The 20,955-nt window shown below is 44.6% G+C and overlaps 1 protein-coding gene and 1 non-coding gene across 10 annotated transcripts in view; both read left to right on the top strand.

Moving 5' to 3' along the window:
• The window catches only part of SLC26A7 (solute carrier family 26 member 7), a 566,650-nt gene that overhangs the window by 465,159 nt on the left and 80,536 nt on the right, over positions 1 to 20,955 (top strand). For all 9 annotated transcript variants that reach the window (XR_014961520.1, XR_014961519.1, XR_014961518.1 and 6 more), the window contains one exon: positions 13,619 to 13,766. Coding sequence is in view for 6 of the 9 variants with exons in the window: in XM_085605292.1 (XP_085461418.1) it covers positions 13,619 to 13,766 (148 nt within the window). In the remaining 3 variants the exon portion in view is untranslated. The remainder of the gene's footprint in view (positions 1 to 13,618; positions 13,767 to 20,955) is intronic.
• LOC146831066 (5S ribosomal RNA) lies at positions 5,525 to 5,643 on the top strand. The gene has a single exon (XR_014961639.1). It is a non-coding gene; the product is annotated as a 5S ribosomal RNA (ribosomal RNA).

Below are 20,955 nucleotides of genomic sequence, written 5' to 3'. Positions count from 1 at the left end.
AAATGATTATTGTATTTCTCTTACAAATTTTGCGAAGCAGAAAACGATTCATAAGATATACGGTCTTGCCTGTAAACAATGAATATTGTTCAAGTATGTATAATTGTATTTATGGACCCTCCGCTACCTTGACAATTGTCTCTATTCTGTTTTACACAGAACTTACATTCAAGATATAAACTACAGAGTTCCAGTCAATGTACTGAAATTGAACTATTTAATTGAAGTCTGTACACTTTTTTTAGTAATCAAACTGCACTTGTGGCTGCTATTAACATGAAGGCAAAAAGAACATAATATAAGAAATAACTTCAAAGCTGAATATACCCTCAGCCTCGAGATCCTGGTTGCTGCGTGGCACTTAAATGTCACTTCAGTGTGGATATGGCGACTTTGAGATGGAGCTTTGAGTTGTCCCTCTATTTCACCCATCACCCCAAACAGGAAACAAGTGCAATATGTGCCATTGTACAAGTGTGGCCCATCCTCCTATATGTTCCCCCCCTTTCCTATAATTCCTCATCTTTTGATCATGATATGGTTGTTCACGGATATGGTGACCCTATTTGCTCCTCTATGGACGTCTCAATCTTGGAGTTGTTTTTTGTTCACTGCATCCACCTTTCCCATTACTTCACCATTCAGTATAAAAGCCAGCTGGGAAGTCGACAATCGAGTTCTGAAGGGCCATGATGAGTTAATAACCTTGAGGAGTTCCATTATGTCTCCGATTGCAGAACTCATATACAATTCCTGGGCTCCTGGTACTTTCAAATGCTGTAGATCAGTTTGGACAGGCTAGGTTTCCAAGAGGTTTTGATAATCTTTCAGCGTTTGTAATTTTGGTGACCAACTTTTTTGACCTTGCTCTTTATGGAGGGCAGGGCTGGCCATAGTATAAATATTTGCAGTTCGAACATTTCTGCTGCTCACTTTTGAGCTGACTTATCCCTTCCCGAAAGTGACCCTTTTTTGTCCTCTACTAAAAAGTGTCGATATACACTCCTTGTTCTTCCACCTACTCGTGGAATGACAAGTTGGTTCTATCTCTCTTAGAAGGTTGGCCTGCAAATGAGGATTCGAGCTGACAAGGGTTTGGATATTTCCTGATTGGAGGTTATGCTTAGGGCCTTTACCCCGAAGGGCATCTGTTTATCCTTGTCAAAGCACACGAAAACTTTGTCATCTTTGATTTTCCTAACTCATCCTGGCAGTTTTGGATTATGCATTGCCCAATGTCTCCAGGCCAAGGAACAAAAAAAATGAGTGCCTCGGGTCTTCTCCTCAACAACTTATCTATTTCCTATACCCCAATTTGAGCGGTTTCAGTATCAATTCTGAACCCTGGATAAGCACTACGCAGAGAGTGCAGTGGCCCCTAAAACCTTAATTTTAAGTTTTCAGTCTTCAACGCAGCAGATGGGTCTCACTATCCCACCTTCAAAACCTTTTACTTACACCTCTTAAAACTGCTGCTTTGAGGCTTAGATGTTGCATAGAGCTACCATTCAGGACTTGAAGCCACATGTACATTTCCCCCTCTCTGGAACAAAATCATAATTTTAAAGGAAAACATGAAGGTTTATATTGTCTATCCCCACTAATCCCACCCTTGAGGTATTTGTCTTTCCTGTTCTTATTCGCAGCTGCTCCTACTTAAATTCACCTAGTCTGTTTTTTGACTTTCTGGGCCTGTTTTCCGAGTTGCTGTCCTTTCATGTGATTTTCCTACTCCTCGATTTAGTCACCCTAAATCTCACAGCAAAAAAGACGGCGGTACGATTACTGGTGAGTAGATGTCTGAAAACCTTCAAATATTTGTAAAATATTAGATTATCTTTAAAGCTGTTACTTCCAGCTGAGTAATAGCATCCGTGTCTTTAAGTGAAAGTGCATTTGTTTGCAAAGCCTTCGTCCTAGTGTTTCATAATCTCACACAACGATTTCCCACTTGTATAGGAAGTGTCTTTCGTGCGAAGCTAAGCACACTTGCTTGCTATGTTAGGTTTCAGCACACCTGGTGGTGCTGATTGCATCTTTGTGCCTGCTCACCTGACCACAGTCTGCTCAAGTCTCCATGCTGTGCTTTGCCGTCCTGATGCAGTGGACTCAAGCGGAACATTTGTTGTTCTTCATCGCATCACCACTTGCTTTGTTCCTAGCAGACTCTGGCTCTTGCCCTAGTCACTGCCTCATTCATTTCAACTCACCTGCAGGCCAGGTGTGGGGTGGTTCTAGATGTTGTTAGACCGCCAAGCATGGGTGTTTTGCACAGCTTGTGCAACTCCTCACAATGCCCCACTGAACTTCTCCAGACTCTGCCCAGCTCTGCTATCAGGATTAGGATTTTAGGACAGGCTCTCTGGAAGCATGCACTTATTTGGTGAGTAAGCTATGCAGGTATCGGTATCTGTTGCTATTACTGCCGCTAGCACTCTTTTGTTGTTGGTACTATTTCTCTCTGCCTGACCTTGAAAATGTCCCACAGGTGCCCACCTTCTCCCACTTGCCACAGTTATTGTCCAGTTTCTATTCCCAGAACTTTTGCCCGTCTTATAGAGATCCAAGACACGTGCATTATAATGCACGTTATGTATTGCCAACTCTAGCTTCTTGTTTTGTTTTTTAAATGTTTCAATTGGCATTTCGTTACGATAGACATGGCACATTCTACAATGCGTTTCACTGCTTTACGCATTGCCATTTTTATGCTATGACCAAGAAATCGCTACATCGTTAAGATAAGGGTATAGCATGGTAACGATACAGCTTAGAATTGTATACAGGTAATCATATTTGGATGACTGCGAGGTTTAATCGATTGAGATTTCGATCCTTCCCAAGAGTCTTCTAAAGATAACACAAGGTGGAAAAGTGGGACGAAAAGTTGGCCACTTAACAGCCAGAGAGCGATTGTTAAATTGTGTCCAAGGGACTTGTAGCCACCTAGCATCTTCTATACTTGTCAGCTGACACCGCTCTTCCACACTGCCCATGTTGCCTTTCTCTTATTTTTACTTCTCGAGATGTTGATTATGGTCACTACCATTTTCAGAGAAAAATAGCAGGCTTTTGTTCTCCTTTTGAGATTCTGGAAGGATCAAAGAATAGTACTCGAATAGGCATATGTGTGTAAGTCTTGTGTATTCTTTAACATTACAGTTTTGTTTACTTTGATAATCGTAGAATAGTTTGGGCATTTCTAGTTTGCTTTTGAAGTGATCTTTTCTTGTAGTTGCTTTTTTATGTTTATTTAGAATGTGGACAAATAAGGTCTGTTAGTGATTTTCCAAATTGTTTTATTGGCCCTGACCTAAAAATACCAGCCATGCCTGTAAAACACTGGCCAAATGCATCTCTGCTTCCAGAGAAATACATCTCTCTCACTTGTCTTTCAATGATCCAAGTTATGCATTTCTGTTTACAATACACCGAGGTTGTTCAGGCAGATTCCCTGCTTTCATGCTGTGATACAATGTTCCCAGTTCATACTGTGACTTTTTCTTTAAACAAAACACAGATTACAGAAACCAATATAAATTGTTTATATTTAGTATTGTTGTATTGCAGCTTTCACATACTACTTTACCCCTGACAGAACCGGGATCCTGAGCCGACTTTTACAGTGAATAAGGATCTGTGTCAGCATTAGGAATGGACCAGAAAGGTTGGTTGTTAAGAGTTGGAATGAGGGGTTGATCCTTCACATCTTTCTTAAAAGCTTTGAGGAAAGAGCAACCATTTCTGGAAGCCGCACTGACTTTCCCAGTTGTAGCTCAGGTTACAGAAAGGATGCCTCTTGGAAAGAATAAGTAAGAAAAAACAACACTAACGAAATAAACACCTCCAAAGTGCTGGATCCCAATTTTAGGACCGTTCAGGTAGGGGTGAAGTTTTGGACATGGCTATGACCATGACTGCAGCAAAGCTGAAACTAGCAGGGTGTGAGAAAAATTGGAGCTGAACCTGGAAGTGGCAGGCTTGGAGCAAAGCTGTTTGGTCTACCAATTATGTTTTTTAAAACTGGAAAGGCGGGGATGCGGGGAGGAGAGGTCACTAACTCATATCTTGTGGTCCTGCCCAAGGATCCAGGTGTTTTGAGACTGGATCCTGTTGGATTAATGTGCTTGTGTTACAGGTACTATGTGAGTTGCTCTGGCAACTGTCGTTACCCCCAGGTCCCTTATGTCCTCGTCCCATTCATTACAAAGTGGAGATAACCATCTCCTGACAGAAAAAAACAATAGGAATGCTGGGACACTAATACTGCCCCTCCCACCGGGAGTACCTAAGCAGTACTTACCCAGAATCCCGCCTGTTCTTTTTTTCTGTCTGTCGACAGAATGGACTTGACTGTGCTGGTGCTGCTCCTGCTGGGCTGGAGTGGCAGTGCTTCTCTTCTCCCCCTGCCCGGCTGCCTGGCTGTGTGGGCGCGGGGTTTCATGGGCTGTCTCCTGGCCTGCTGGGCTTGCTGGGAGTCAGTCTTTGTTGGAGCCGGTGTCCTGCTTGCTTTGCGTGGCCTCCCGGCCCTTTGCGGCTGGGGCTGGAGCTCCCGGTTTCTTCCGGGTCACGGGCTCGTCTTCCTGAGCTTGGCCGGGTGAGACGTGCTGCGCTGGATGGGCTCCTGCCGGTCTCCTGGTGTGATGGCGATTGGAGTGGGGGCCTTGTTCCTGGGGTTGGCCCCCACTCCTGGTGAGTACCGCTTGCCGGTTTCCTTACTTCCTTGCCTGTTTTTCCTCACTTCCCTGCCTGTTTTTCCTCTGCTGGTCGTTTGAGGGCTTCTGATGTCCGGGGTGGCGCTGTTTGTATGCTTTCTGTTCTGTTTCCCTCCCCTTCTGGTGCGCTGTGTGGTGCATATGCCTCTGCTTTTCGCTATTGTGGGACGAGGTTTCCATGTTGGGAGGGGGCCGACCGGCTTCTCGTATTGTCAGTGCGCTGGCGGTGGGGGCCTTGTTGACTGGTGGCCCCCACTTCCTCTTTACAGCTTCCTTCCCTGACGTTGCCCTTCTGGGATTTGCCCGGTTGGGGCTGCGGGGCCTCCTGGCGCTGCCGGGGTTGTTCCCGGGTCCTCCTGCATGGGTTGAAAACACGCGCTCTACCGCTGAGCTGCGTACCCGCTACTGCAGTGCCTCTTTCCGTGGGTGTGCTTAGTTGTGCTGCTGAGGGCTGGGGTGTCTGTATTTGGTGCTGGGGTGCCCGGTTCGAGTCTCGGGTGCCTCGGAACGGGGTGTGGATGTAGCGTTGGGGTTCGACTTCGCAGCTGGGGATCCGGGGTTTGAGTCCAGGCGACGACGCTCGATGTCCAGTACTTCTGGGCATTTGCTCTTCCAGTGCCTCTCTAGCGCCTAGCTCCATCTGTTCATGTGCACCGTTGGTGCTCTCCCCGGGCGTGTCCTTTTGGGGTGTTCCTTGGGGTTCCTATGGCCCGTCCGTCGGGCCCCTGATGGTGCGGGCGGTCGGGCGATGTTCCCTCCTACTGTGTGGTTTTGCCCCTTTGGGGTGCTGGCTCTGGTGCCTTCTGTCAGCCTACGGCCATACCACCCTGAAAGCACCTGATCTCGTCTGACCTCAGAAGTTAAGCAGGGTCAGGCCTGGTTAGTACCTGGATGGGAGACCGCCTGGGAATACCAGGTGCTCTAGGCTTAGCTTTTCTATCGGCGGCCGCGGGGTTTTCCTGGTTGTGGCTCTCCGTGGCGGAGCAGGGTGCACCGTTTTCTCTGCTGTTTGGGTCCTGCTCTGCTGTCCTCCCTTGTTCCCGCGTGGGGTTGGTTTCGCCATTTTGTGGCAGGCCTATTTCGCGCTCGGCTATCAGGCCTTGTGGGTGCTTCCTTTTGGGGGCTGTGAGGGGTCCTGGTGTTTTGGCCTCTGCTGCTCTCTTTGGCAACTGTGGCTCGTGGGGGTGCCGGTTTTGTCCCGGGCCCTCTTGCCTGCTTCCTTGCGTTCTGCCCCCTGCTGCTCTGCAGGTCGGGGTCACCTCTCGGATCCTCGGGTGCGGCCTGTTGGGGTGCACTTCTGGTCCTACTGGCTCTGGGCTCCTCCGTGGCTCCCTGCCCCCGGCAGGTGGTGGGATGGTGTTCCTGTTCCTTTGGCTGCTGCGTGGGGGGGGTCTGGTTGGCTCCCCTGGGTTCCTGTTGGCCTGCCGGGGTCTGCACTGCATTCTTATGTGCTGGGTCCGTCTGTTTGCCTGCCCGTTTTCAGGGGGCCTTGCCTCCGCTGCGGGCGGCCTGTTTGGTTGTGGCTTCTGCTCCGCTTGGGTGTGCTGGGTGTTCACCTCAACTTCCTGGCTTCTGCGTGGTTGGTTGGAGTTGGTGCATGGGGGCTCCTGGTTCCTGGCTTTGTTACTCCCGTCCCTTGAGCTGTGAATGGTTCCCCTTGAGCTTCCTGGGGTCGTGTCTGGTGCTCTCTGCAGCGCTTTGCCCACTCTGCCTGCGGGTCCAGTTGGCGTTTTTGTTTTTCCGGCTTCCGTCCCGTTCTGTGAGTTGGCCTCCCGGGGTTCCGGGTTGCTCGTGCCTCCTCGTGTGCGGCTGTTCTGTTCTCCTTTGCTCCAGCCTTGGGCTTCGGGTGTTTGCCCCGGGGCCTTCTGTGTGCATGGGTTGCTTCAGGGGTCTGGCTGGTTGGTGATGTCTCCAACTGCTTGCCTCTTCCTTGATGGGTGCTTCTGTCTTGGTTGCTCCTGCCTTGGCACGCTCTGTGCTTGCCTTTGGCTTGCTTCGGTGTTCCTGGCCGCCCCTCCTGGTTCTGCCTACATTCCTGCTCTCTTCTGGTCTCTGGGGTTCCGTTCGGTCGGGCCTGGTTTGTTCCTGGTTGGGGCCACCTGGGGGTGCCTGGTGTGGTTGGGCTCCTGCTCTTCCTTTCTTTTGCGCCCTCCCCGGGTTGTGTTTCCGGTGGTGGTTCGCCTTCGGTCCCTGGGGTTCATGCCGCTTCTGTTTGGGCCTGGCTGTGTTTCGCTGCTGCCGCTCCTTGGTTTGGCGCCTGTTTCCCCTCTTCTGTTCTGCGGTTCTCCCGGCTGGGGGTCCGGCTGTGCTCTGATTGCGTTTGCTCCCTGGGGGGTCCTGGTCCCGTCTGGTACCTGCCGTGCATGCCTGCCTGGGTGTCTGCTGGGGTTTCCCGCTCCTGCGGCTTTTTGAGCACCTGTTGGTCGCCTTTTTTGGCTCTGCGTCCTTGCCTCTGCTCTCTTTGGGTATTCTGGCGGGGCACTATGCGGTTTTATGGCCGTGTCCTGCTGGGTCCTTCTGGGCCTGCTCCGGCCGGCAGTTCTCTTCACGGGCTGGGTTCGCCTGTGGGTGGGTGTCCGTTTTTCTGCCTTGTCCTGGGGTTTCCGCTGTTTGCTGTTTGGCTTCGGGGTTCCCCTTTGCTCGGGTTCTCCTTTTCCTCCTGAGTTTCGGTTCCCCTGTTCCGGCCTGGGTGGGGTTCCGGATGTTCGGTGCTTTTGGGTTGGCATGTCCTGGGTTGCCTCTGTTACTCTGGGTCTGCCGGCTTCCTGCTGGTTTGGGGGTGGCCTTGGGCTGTGCTTCCTTGGCTTGCTGGCTGTGCTGTCGCTCTTCGGCTGGTTTTGGGTTGTGTTTTGCTGGGTGTTCCTGGTTCTTGTCTGGTTCTGGTGTCCTGGCTCGCTCCTGTCTTCCATTGCTTCCGTGGGCTCCGTTCTCAGTGTGTTTGGGTGCCCACCCCCCCCCTTCTCTGGTTGGGGTGCGGTTCTGTGGTGTTCCTCTTTCCTCTGTGGGGGTCTGCCCTCCTGCCTGCGGGTTGTCTGGGATTTTGCTGCTGCTTGGCCCCCTGACTTCTCTGCTTCCTCCGGTTTGGCTTGGGCGGTTTCCTCTGTTTCTTTTTCCGGCCGGCTGTGTGGTCCGGCTGGGGTGTGCTGGGGGTCTCTGTTCCTCCCAGCCTTTTGCTTTGGCCTGGGCGCTGTGTGGGCTCCTTCCAGGGGTTGGTTGGGCCTGCGGGTCCTCCTACTTAGTCTGGTTGCTTGGCTCCGGTTCTGGCTTCCTGGCTCTGTGGTTCGGTAGGTTCGTGCCTGGTTGTTTCCTGGTTTGGGGGCTGCCGGTTGTTCCCGGTTGCCCTGGGCTCCCATCCTGCCTTGTTTTTTCCCTCCCTTTGGGGTTGGGGTTTTGGGGGTTGTGGCTGGTGGCCCTGTCCCAGCCCTTGCTGGGCTTGTTTGTTGTTGGTTTCCGGTCTTTGTTGGCCCTCCCGTTGTTGGTCGGCTTTCGGCTGGTTCTTTCTGGGGGCGTCTCTGGCCTGTGGTCTTTGGGTTGGCCTCCTCTGCCCTTTCTGTTCTGGGTTTAGTGGCCTTCCTGGTTTGGTTTGCGGTCTCCTTCCATGTAGGGCTTTTGGCCTCCTGGGGTTTTGGGTCTTTGTCTCCTTCCCTGTCCTTTTCGGTTTGGTTGGGGTTCCGCTCCTGTTCAGCCCCTGGGCTCTTGCTGCGGCTCCTTCCTCTGGGCTGGGGGTTGGTGGCGGGGCCGGTTTCTGACTTGTGCTTTCTTCCTTCCTTGTTGGTCTGGGTGCTTGTGCCTGCGCTCTGTTAGCTGGTCTTGGCTTCTTTCTTTGGCTTTCTTCGGGACGCTGGGCGGCCTTGCCCAGTGGGTTCCTTGGCTGTGTCCTTTGGGTCTTGCTCCGGGTTGCCCTGTCTCCAGTTTCTCTGGTTGGCGGCCTCTTTGTTGGGGCCCTGGCCTTCTGTTTTTTTCTTGGTTGTCTCCGGTCCTTGTTTGGTCCCTGCTGTCCTGTTCTGGGTTGCGGGCCGGTTGCTTCCTGCGGTCCCACTTTCCCTTCTTCTCGGTGCTCCCTTCGGTTGCTGCTTTTGTTGTGGTTTCCTGGGTGTGCTTGTGGGTGCGGAAGGCCGGGTTTTCTGCTTTGGTATTCTCCACTTTGTAATGAATGGGACGAGGACATAAGGGACCTGGGGGTAATGCTCTATTACTTACAGGTAATCTTCATTACTCCGGGTCCCGTTGTCCTCGTCCCATTCAGACGCCCCTCCCTCCCTCCCTCCCGGCCGGCCGGCCTTCCTGTCTGGGCTTGGTTGTACAGGTGGGATGCTGGGTAAGTACTGCTTAGTGACTCCCAGTGGGAGGGGCAGTATTAGTGTCCCAGCATTCCTCTTGTTTTTTTCTGTCGGGAGATGGTTATCTCCACTTTGTAATGAATGGGACGAGGACAACGGGACCCGGAGTAATGAAGATTACCGGTAAGTAAAAGAGCATCTGCAGTACGTATTGTCTAAGTCACATGTAAAAAGCTACTATTTGATTTAAATGTTGTACTACATCCCTAGTCAGTAAATTTGCTGGGTTAAGAAATTGTGTGAATCCAGCCTAAACTAAACAGGCCATGTGCCCTCTTTTCTACAAAGTGGATCTATTCTGACAATCTGTCGTAAATGTGAGAGATAATGCTGAACTAATTTGGATGTTCTTGATGGACAAATGGACTTCCAAGTCACGATAAGCTTGATAATATGCTTGTACTGGTGCATATCTATATCCATGAAAATACCCAGTATTGGTATGTACAGCCTCAAACTCCACAAATGAGTGAAAATTGTCAAAGACATGAAGCATGTGCATTGATGACAAGTGTCGATGCACATCCTGCTGCAGAGCCGTCTCTGTTCAGAAGGCGTTCTGTAACCGGTCCCCTGTAATTTATACCTATCACAATAGGTGGTTCTGATGGAGCGGGTAAAATATTTTCTTTTTATATACCCAATCCATTTATATAGGTTTATATTAAAACGAATAATAACTAATTCTAATGAATAATCGAGTGATGTGGTGATAATTAACCAACCTTATTAACCAAGAGAATACACGTGGGAATGCATTTGCATGGCTAAAATAATAAGTGAACTAAGTTTGTACGCATATTAAAGTTATATGTTTTGCTTAAGCAGTGTTAATGTGATTTGCGCTTAAATAAACCAGCATTAACAGCTTTGAATGTTGCATATGGCTAGATAAATGCATACACATAAGGGTATTAGAAAGGGAATAACACTGTTTTTATTATTTCGATGTATTAATTACGATTTTGTGTTTCTTTGCTTAAAGTTGACTATTTTGGCCTACCAAAAGATGGCTGCCAACTGAATCCTAACTAAAGTACATGACTTCATAAATTGAGCAATGGAGAAAGGCGCCTGCACCGACTTCGTTGTGGCCTTTCCATGACCCATCGGATCAGGTCCATGAAGACTACCCTGGGCGAGGTGCCAATGTCCCTAAACGTGAAGCAATTGTTGCCATTTTGGGAAAAATTAACTACCAAAAGTCACCTATTCACAATAGACTGATACTTTGTTGACCTGGGAACAGCCTTTCCCATGCGCCTAGTTATTCATCATCCACATGTGAAATTTGGAGAATGTTTCTTAAATGTATTGGGACGTGGCTGAATTCAGCCAATCAGGGACCCGAGAATAAAGAAAATGTTACTGTTATATGTAAATTTTAGTATAAATATTAGTAGTCTAGGGGGGAGGAGAGACCTAGCTGATCGATGCTACTCTATGCGACACTCCACGCTGCTCTTCGCTAGGAGATCCTTATGCTGACGGAAGAGGACGGGACTTTAGGACTCTGATGAACTTTTCTGAGGACCGGTTCTGACTTAGAAAACGACAAATAGCCAGAATAGGTAAATATGACAAAAGATAATATGGCATTGTTAGGATTGACACAGTGCAATAATAACTTCCTAGGCAATTAACATTTTTAGTAAATTGATATTTAGGACGTGTCCAAATAGTATAGCCAAAACAGTATTTAAACATTTCACATTAGTGTTTATTGTTAATATGATTCTCACAGAATCAAAGACAAGATCAGTAATTAAAAAGGCAATTCAACAATGCATTTGTACATAATGTAAACATTCAATGTAATAATATTCATCAAACAACAATTAAAAAAAAAAAAAAAATCAAAAAAAAAAAATCAGTGGCCATATGATTATCTTCTGATGAACTTTTCTGAGGACCGGTTCTGACTTAGAAAACAACAAATAGCCAGAATAGGTAAATATGACAAAAGATAATGTGGCATTGTTAGGATTGAACCTGCAATTTAATTAGATAAAGAAAAATCATTATTTTAAGAACTGTGTCGGGTGATTATTTCTTGAAATGTTTATTGAATAATTTGAGAATTAAAGAGTCATCAAATTCTATTACAACTAAATGATCTAGTCGACCTCCGGATGGAGGAACTAGTAGGGTAAGTCAGTAGATGAGTTTTCCTCTATCCAAGTGAATAGCTGTAGTTCGAGATCAGATATCTCCTCTGTAAGGCACGGATAGTTTGAAGAGAATGAATGTTGGTGTTATGGGCCCCACCAGCGTGTGATGTGTGTATGTGTGTGTGACTGAGAAATCATTCTATCCGTGGAAGCAGGGGGAGATTTTGTGTTCTGAACTGCACAAGTTCCACCAGTTTTAGTAAACAGATTCTATAAATATGCGGTCCAAAATGCAAAAATTACAAATTTGGAAAACCCGTTTCATGAGTCAAGCTTGACAGGCCTATAAAAAACATTAATACTGTAATGATCGTTTTTTTGTGTGTCATTAAAAACTACTGAAGGAGTCAGATAATCTGAACTCTGTAGTTTGGCACCAAATGATGGATTTTCTGTGGATATCTCTTACCCCGAGAATCGCATGGGGTTGTATTTCTAACCCCCTGGTACAATGACTTAGTCAATGTGCTAATACGAATTGGAAATCCAGTTGGACTGCAACCCATACACAACACACCGAGGAATACTGTGTAGGAAGTGGTTCCTGATAACAATTAGTCCCACAAGATGAGTTTAGGGACACATATGAAAATTCCCATTTTATGTGACATTTTAAGGGCGAACCCGGTGATAATTATAGCACCAGATAAATTACGAAGATCGAATTGTTGGATTTTATCAAATGCGATCATTAATGTACAAGACACTGAGGCACTCAAAATCGAGGCCTGACAGTACAGAATATGGGTTTTAATCTTATTGCTGTCACCAAAGACTTTAGCAAGATCCACGCCGTGATGACTGCATTTTCTTTGGCAGTTGCAGAAGATCCATTTCACCCCTTACCTCAGTGACTGCCTCCTCAGAGCTGCATCAAGGAAATAAATGGGGTTATTCTTGTTTTGAAACTCACGACACTGTTTGATTTTCCCTAAACTAACACAAATCCTCTTTGATATCATCCACGAGGATTCATTTCATCAGGGCAATTCTTGGCTTCACTTAGGTAAAGTTCTTTCGTCTTCTAGTGAGGTGCTAACCAGTAGACCACATCTTGAATGATGAGAATGTGACTGCCTTCTGGTTCCAGAGGCTTCTGGGACTACAGGAGTTCTGTATACGTATGTCTCTATGCTAAACATCATATGTGCTCTTTTTGGGGTAACCAATGCTGGATGACGAATGTAAGCTTATTTATTTATTCATACCTTTATTCATTTATTTTAGCGACTTTATCCAAGTTGCTTCAAATACAATTAACATTAAACAGTAGAACTGTCAGTAATGATGAATGTTTCAAAAGGTGTAACAAGATAGCCTCACTCTGCCAAAGTCAACAGGTGAAAGCGATACCAACAGTTCTTTTTGCATTTGTCACCCCGAGTGAGACGGGTATGCTCAGACGTGAGTCCTGTGCTCTCCATGCCACTGGAATCAAGCTATTCTGGCTGAAGAGGGGTGAAACCCCGAAACTGGTCCTAGGATGCTTGTTTTCAGTGCAGGGAGGACCTGGCCTGGCAGTTCGGGCTGGACTGTTCCCATGGGGCACAGGGTCAAGACTGATTTGCATATGGCTGGGTCCAAACTGGAATGGCATGGTGAGCAAAAAAATGATGGATTTAAGACCAGATCTCTGTACTGGGGTGAATGTATGACATTGTTCTGCATTCTGTCCGTCAACAGTTCTTTTTGCACAGTCAACAGGTGTTCCTTTAAAAGCTCCCTCCAAGCTGAGTAGGATCAGAGTGAATAGAGATAGGAAATTGTTCCAGAATCATTTAGCAAAATGTGTTAAAGAATGAAAGATCGGAGAAGGACAAGGAGGTTGGGAGACAGAAAGCGGTCTGCGAGATAAAATTGCACCCATTTAAGAACAGTGTTAGGAATCCCACATTTAGAAAGAAAGTAAATAGGAATATAGTGATTCCAGAGTCAAAAAGGCAGCAATATCAAGAAGAATAAGAATGGGGGATTGCTAATTTCGAAGCAAAGATGAAGTACAGTACAGTGTTTGAAGCAGGAAGAAGTGCATAGGCAGTCGAATAGCCAGCCCGAAATAAAGATTGAAAAGAAACAAGGGTAAGAAGCTGGAAAAAGACGATGCTATGGAGTACTGCATATTTCTGTTGGCCTCCCACGTTCAAGGGGTAGACAACCCCAGATTGGATATCTTGAGCAGGGTTTTCCAGTCTCCACAGAAGTGGGAGGTTCACCTGGAAGATATAAAAAGGCTTCTTTCCTAAGTAGTTGTAACAACCATATGTACTTTACCATTAAGCAAGTTTAAAATTGGCTGAGTATGTTAATAAATATCAATGAGACATTTTACGCTATGTTATGTTGTAGTATGTTGTGTTATAATGTGTTACTAGATCTTAATTTGTCTTTACAGAATACCCGCACCCAAAGCACCACCTATGAACATTCTGTCAGATGTAATCATTGAAGGTTTTGGACTTGCTGTTGTGGGTTATGCAGCGTCAATAGTCCTTGCACACCGTTCTCCCAAAAACATCAAATATTCTGTTGATGACAATCAAGTAAGGGGATCCCTTTGTTCATTTCAGTACTGTGGTATTCATTTTGCTTTACAACAGCTCAGGCTGCTTTACTCTAACTCATCACAACCCTTCACCAAAGAGGATGACCTACCCAGTGAGACAAGATCATATGAGTGAGCCCCCAGCATTTTAACGTCTCCCCTTCCTATAATCTGAATAAGAGACCTCACCGCTAGAATTTACCACAATAAAAAACAGTTTCCGTAATTAAAGAGGAAACCTGATGTATTGTAGGCGTGGGTTTCATTCCAGGAGTCTGACAAAGAAGAGTACGATCAGTGTAATCAAAATTATCGATAAGTGATCCAGGCATTACAGGTTCAGCCCTCTTCCTCATTGCAGTCCTTAATTCACGAAAATAAAGTGAGTGATGGTGCTCCACGCAAAACAGACAAAACACCATCTACCTGCTGCACGCATGGCAATTTAATGCATATCAAGAAAACAGAAAAGCATTGAAACCACTCATGCCTTCTGAGAAGAAGATGTAGCAGCTCAGCAGCTCCAGACGGTGAGGTCAAGGTACAGGTGACTAGTTTATAATGTGCAATGAAAGTATTGGGCGAGAGGCGGGTCACAGTGAGACACATTTACAGTAAAATACCCTTTCCTGAAGGATAGAAGGCCGCCATTTGCTAAATCACCTTGAACCTCCACTGAGAGAGGCACATGACATACCCCAGGGAAATAGAAGGAAACATGCAGGTACACTAAGGTGTTCTCTCTCTGTTACCAGGACCAAAGGTACCTACAGCCATCTAACTAATGGAAAATCAGGTGAGGTACATTCTGATAGTTCTGCCCATACCAAGTGTAATCAGATTACTAGCTGTGATTCAGTAGTCTCGGAACCCAAGGTGGTAAGGTCAATAGGTTTATTAATGTGAAAGATTGAGAGAGGGTCCCAACGCGAAGCTGCTAGGTAGGAAAAGCTCCTTACACAGCAGCTTTGCTATCTTGCCAGGTTTTAGAAACCAACAAGATGACTCTTGATGTTTGAAGTTTCAGAAAAATACTTTCCAAGAGTTCAAAGTGCTACTAACACATCGGGAACCAAGCCACCATCTTAAGTAGGAATAATGTCCCATCTCCAGAATCCCTGCAATCAGAAGAACAGCAAATATGTCCCAAAGGCCAGATGTAGCAAACCGTAGCAACAACTCCACCCTCATGAAGTCAAGACTTCAAAGGAGATCGCATGACAGGGGATTGTGTGTAACTTGTGTGAACACCATGTGTAGAATGATCTTAATGGCACTTTGTGGGTCTTGATAGTAGCTGGCCTTTCAGTACTGCTATGATGCAAGAGCCACTTACAAAAAAGTACTCAACGTAAAGGCCTAACCCGTCGGTTACCAGGCTGTCAGACTTAAATGGGTAAACAGGGGCTGCAGAGGGCATTCTTCCATCACTGCCATGAGTTGCAGAAGAGGTAATCAGGACAAGTGGATCCACAAGGGATCAACCAGAATGCCAGTAGACTTCCCCCCCCCCCCCCTTCATCTTGTAACAGACTTGGGTCAGAAGGGGTATGGATAACAAACAGCAGCATTTGAGATTGCTTGAGGGACATCGTATCTATTTCCCAGGTCTGTGATTATCCAGAGGAAGAGGCTTGAATCATGGTTATTGTGATTTGCAGCAGACCGTTTCAGCCATAGGGACGACACAAGATGCACGCGCATTTGTTGAGTTTTCTCTGGATGGAGAGCAAAGTCCTCAGAGTCTGAGAGTTGAAATGACAGTTCTCCATCCCATTTGAGATAGGAAACCATATAATTCAGTTTTTCTCATGTTACCAGTGTTTGGATCTTAATTGACACAGGCAGATATGCGTGCCACCCTGTTGACTTTGCAAGAAGTTTGTCTTAAACAACAGGGCTACTCTGCAGATCAGTTCATCAGAGACCTGTGCAAATGCTAGTTGCTTATAGTGGGATCTTCGGTTTTTTAGAGATCACCATACTTGGAACTGCGTTGCAGCTTTTTGAGTTGGGTTGATTGTTGGCAGAAGAGGTATAGGACAGAGGTTAGTTGAAGGTACCAAGTACAGTATTGCCATCTCTGTTCTCCTCCTGTTGGGTGAATTGGACAGTGAAAGCCAGTGGTTCCTCCCATCAAGGCCAAAATCAGTGCCCCTAGGTATTACACAGAAATTCTAGCTTTAAATGGAAGTGCACAACCCTGAGACATGTAACTATATCACACTCCAAAGAAGCTGTTTGCTGTAGGAAGAATACAAATTTAGCACTTTACCAAATTCAAAAAATAAAACACAAGCCTCAAGCTCAGTTTTATAGTTATGCCCACCAAAACTACAGCACATTTTTACAATGGAGATTTTCATATCGGAGCAAAAAAATCAAAGAGCTACTACTTAATCTAATGCATTTATACTACTGGCAACGTGACTGGTACCGTTTTTCTTTTACCACTGATTTATCTTGTCTCTGTTGCAGCATATGCTTTTTATTTTTACAAAATACAACTGATATAAAAAACTTTTAGGTCTCCGGTGTAAGTAGTAAGTGAAATTCACAGTTTCAGAGCAAATTACAATTCTGAACTCAGTAGTAATGACCGCACCCAGATGTCACCAGGAAAAACCTGCCAAAATTTGGCAAGGGAAAGTAGAAAGAAAAAGGCAAAACGTGAGTAAATTGGTACAGTAAGCATGATTATATATGCCTTGTTTCATTCCAACTTGAAAAGTTTGGAATAGGTGGTATTTACTGCATCAGTTATGTATCCGACCCCCATGGTATCTGTATGTAGGCTTTGGAGATAAACCTAGGATTTGCAGAGGACAATTCACAGACAAAAACCCACCAGTATATATGGCCATTATGGATTTAAACCCTAATGGTAAGCTTATAATTTATAAGGTTCATGGGTTAACCATAAGAATATGCTAAAAACCAATGTGAAGTTGTAAATTGTGAGTGCAGGTTTCTGTATGGGCTGCAAAGTGTTGTACATCAAACTTTACATTTAGCACAGGCATTATAACATGAATGCCACCATACTCTCCCTGGTTTTATTTTTCTTTAGGTTGGTTGATCCATCATACAGCCTGCTATTGTAGAATGAAACTAACCTTATGCAAACAAGTTCAACAATAACAACAAAATGAGAAGCATACATGAGCTATTAAGACACATCTGATCATTTTAGATTCAATGGACCTCATCAGTGAGATATAGCTTGAGCATTTAGGTACATTGAATAAGAAGAAAATGGGCCCAAGACTTAATGACTGGATGTACATTGGAAAAGTCATCCTTTATGCATACCAGCATATTATCCACACAAATACACTGACATATTGGGTGTAGGTAACAGCCAAAGTGCAAAAAGTGAGGTATATTTAATATGGGAGAACCCAATACATCATCCATCACTATGAATGTGAGCAATTGTTTTGCTAATTTATTTCATTAACAAATGTAAAGAACAAACTATTCGAATTACATGCAATTAAATCACCGCATCATTATGAAAAGAAATAATAAAATAGAACAAATAGAAATATGTAGCATTTTCTCTCCATTTCTCCATCAATTGCAGATGAAAATTTTAGTAGCTTTCTCCTCACAAAAGCAGTTTGCTGGACCACTGCAAACTATCTGGGAGAGCACCACTGTTCTTCGGCGAACTTATCCGCTATCTCATCGCCAGTTGTAGGGTCCTTCCCAGCCCAGGTACTCTCCAATGACTATGCCACACACGAAGCTTAGTATAACATGTCTTTAGTCTTCTGGGTGTAACCACAAACTCAACATTTTAAACCTGCATTCAATTCGCTACATTTTAACGCTTACATCACAGTTCTATGGAGTCCATCAGTAGCCACACTTTCCATCATTACATGCTAATACAGCACTACAATGATGAGTAACATAGGACCTAATTTAAAAAAATTTGATGAATCTCTAATGTATAAACATTCGAATAATCAAAGCAGAAGAAAAGTTTGTAATAAAAAAGTCAGAAGTTAAAGAACCTATATTGATTACAATTTGAGAGAGCATCTCTAATGAGTACCACAGGCAGTGCAGGCTTGGAATCTGCTCCTTTGTGTTAAAAACAATGTTTCCAAATGCTGAAGTTAACCATAACGTATTTTGTGTAATGGGGCACATATAACTTTTCAGAAGAAGGCTCCTCAAAAATAATAGTAGAAAGTAACTTTATTCAAGAGTGCCAAACATAGTTGTGTGACCTTTGGCAGGCACATTCAAGAGTGCTAAGTTGCCACTTCTGAAATGTTAAACCATCATCAAATAACTTTTAAAGGAAAACATGTGCTCACACATCCCCTTTCCCAATAGTTGAACCAGGACACACATTCAAGGACTTGCAATTCCCCAATGCAGTGTAATGATAAACAAAAACCAGATCACATATGTTGGAGAACTATGTGCAAATGTAATCTTCCAAATGTTTGGGTCTCTTTCTAAGTCAACCTTTGTTTTTCTGCTTCTCGTTGTCATTTACTTCACCTCACTTCTCACCCTTCTCTGAAATCTACAGATCAAATTCATTGGCCCTCACATTCCTCAGCTTCCTTTGCTTCAATAGTACCATGTTGCCAATTGCTTTAATCCCCTCTTAGGACTTGACCACTTGGACACTCCCTTCTTACAATGATCTCTCGTACACACCCTCGCCAGATTGGCATTTTCAAACCTTCATTGATCTCATGTTAATTTATAATTATGCATTAGTGCATACTGACACTTAATCTTTCCCTACCTTCTCACCAAGGGGATATCAATTCACATCAGGATGATTCGTTCTTTCCATCGAAGCAGGAACAACACCTGTACATGCCATTCTTGACCCGCAGCTGAGTGAGGTGTAGTTCAGTAACTCAATTGCATATTTTTTGCCTCTTGCTTCCAATTGAAGCCTCCCTTATAGACAACTGGATGGACTCCCCTAGCACATGATTGAGTCGTTTGAGTAAACTATTTTATCAAGAGTTGAAAACATTAGTTCTGACGTGTCACTTCCCCGCCTTCTTGAGGAATGATTTAAATTTCTCAGACACAAGTTTTGGCCTAATGTCTGAAATTACATCCTCCTGGTATCCTTCTCTGAAGATTTATTTTCAAAAGGCATTGGCATCAGAAACCTTTATTTCCTTCTTTAAAGCTACCTCTAGTCATTTGGAAAAATAATAGATCTTTATGACGGTGTACCTGATTTCCTAAGCAAGGCTGGAAAATATACCTCTGGTGTAAATGGCCATCTTTTCCCCTTTTTGGAAATCCCACAGGCACTATGCATGTCTTTGGCATTGTGTAATATTTGTAGATGCAAGTGCAGGGCACACAATTATGTACAATCCTGTCAATACACATGTCTATTCCAGCCTCATGCCCTCCATGCAACAGTTCCAACATCCTTTGTCCCAAACTTGCTGGAACCACCAACTTATCACATTTGCTGATAATACTGCTCACAACAGACAACTCTTTCCACATAGACAAAAATTAGCTTAAATCTACTTTATCATCAGCCTTCAAAACCACCCCTCATTCAACCTTGACATCAGTACTGTAATCCTTGTTCCTCCAACAATGCCTCTCTCTATTCATTTTCCAATATGGCTCCCTTACAAGACTCCTTTATCTCAGTTACTATATACTCCTTACCCTCCTCATATATGTCACCTCACATAGGTGGTCCCAGCAAACAATTGGCTTTGATGGTCTTCGTTCTAGGGACATATTTGATGTGAAATATGCATTTTTGTAAATGGTATAGCCACTGAGCTATGAAAGCTGTCTCATTTCGGCACCCTTAGTGGTGAATAAATCTATCAGTGGTCTATGGTCAGTGCGCAATGAAAAATTAGTACCCTAGACATATTTTCTGAAATGTTGCACACCCCACAAGTATACTACTGCTTCCTTCTCAATATTTTAATAAGTGCTTCAAGCACCCTTCAATGTTGGCAAAGCATATGTCCCAATCCTCTCCTGTCCATCACTCATCTGCATCAGTCATGCACCCAGACCTTATCCACCTCTTGGTGCTTTGATGAGTGTATTCTCTCAATGGCTTCCACCATCTTTAATTTGGGCTTCACTCCTTTAAATGAAAATGTGTGCCTCAAGACTCCACCTAACTTACATTTCTCTACTGCTACAGTAAGTCCTGCTTGTTCCAAATTTCACAATACTTTCTCCAGAACAACATCATGTTACTTCCTATCAGATCACCAAGCATGTCATCCTGGAAAAACATTAAACAACACTCCTTGCAAAAGTTCTGGCACTTCTTACATTCATTAGGATCTCATTTATATAAGTATGAGGATGTCAGTCTTCTCATATGCTGTCATTCAAGTTTCTGAGGCCCACACACATGCACAACTTTTCATAAGTCTTTCCTGTTGATCTCAATGGTCTTTGAAGGTTTTTCCTGCCTGCCTCAGCTAATGCTATTTTTATGGGTTATTTACACCAGTTTTAAGTGTTGTTAAACTAAAACCTGAAAAACATTTGCTTGGGATAATAAATTATCTGGTTTAGTACTGCATATGGGGTAGCAAAGCATATCTGGAAATTCCATCAAACCTCGAAGACATGAAAGCTGCAATTTTTGGTGTCAATTTTAGTTTTTTAGGATTTGGGGAATTACTTCCACACTCTAAATGATTGTTGAAGGGCCACTTTCACAAAGTTGAAAGCAATTAATTTGCATGCTCGTTAAGATCCCCAGAGGGGACCTTGTGAGAAACTTACTCTAGTGGCACAGGCAAATTACATGATACAGCTTTTAAATCACAAGGATAAACTTGTTTCCTGTTCGCTCACTTTCTTTCGACCAAGTCTGAATAATCAAATTAGGTATGTGAAGTACAAATATTTCATATCACGATTCCTTAGCACGTACCATTCCTAGTGTATCAAAACCTACTATTAGTTGCTGTTGGATTGTTCACACTCCTGTATCAAGCAAAGTGAGGCTCATTACCTGGTGTCAAACCTTATACCAAACCCAATTACTGTCCATATGCTAATTAAATCCCAGCATTATTCTTCTGCAGCAACGTAACTGTATTAATACCACTTTTCTGTGGGTATGTTTCATGACTAGATAAACATTTTGGGCCCTCTTTACAAATATAAGTTTATATGTGTAGTTTTCCTGATGT

This window comes from Triturus cristatus, chromosome 5_1 (assembly GCF_964204655.1).
Source record: "Triturus cristatus chromosome 5_1, aTriCri1.1, whole genome shotgun sequence".
Classification (NCBI taxonomy): domain Eukaryota; kingdom Metazoa; phylum Chordata; class Amphibia; order Caudata; family Salamandridae; genus Triturus; species Triturus cristatus.
Note: the sequence above shows the minus strand (reverse complement) of the source record. Positions and strands in the feature narration are given on the sequence as shown.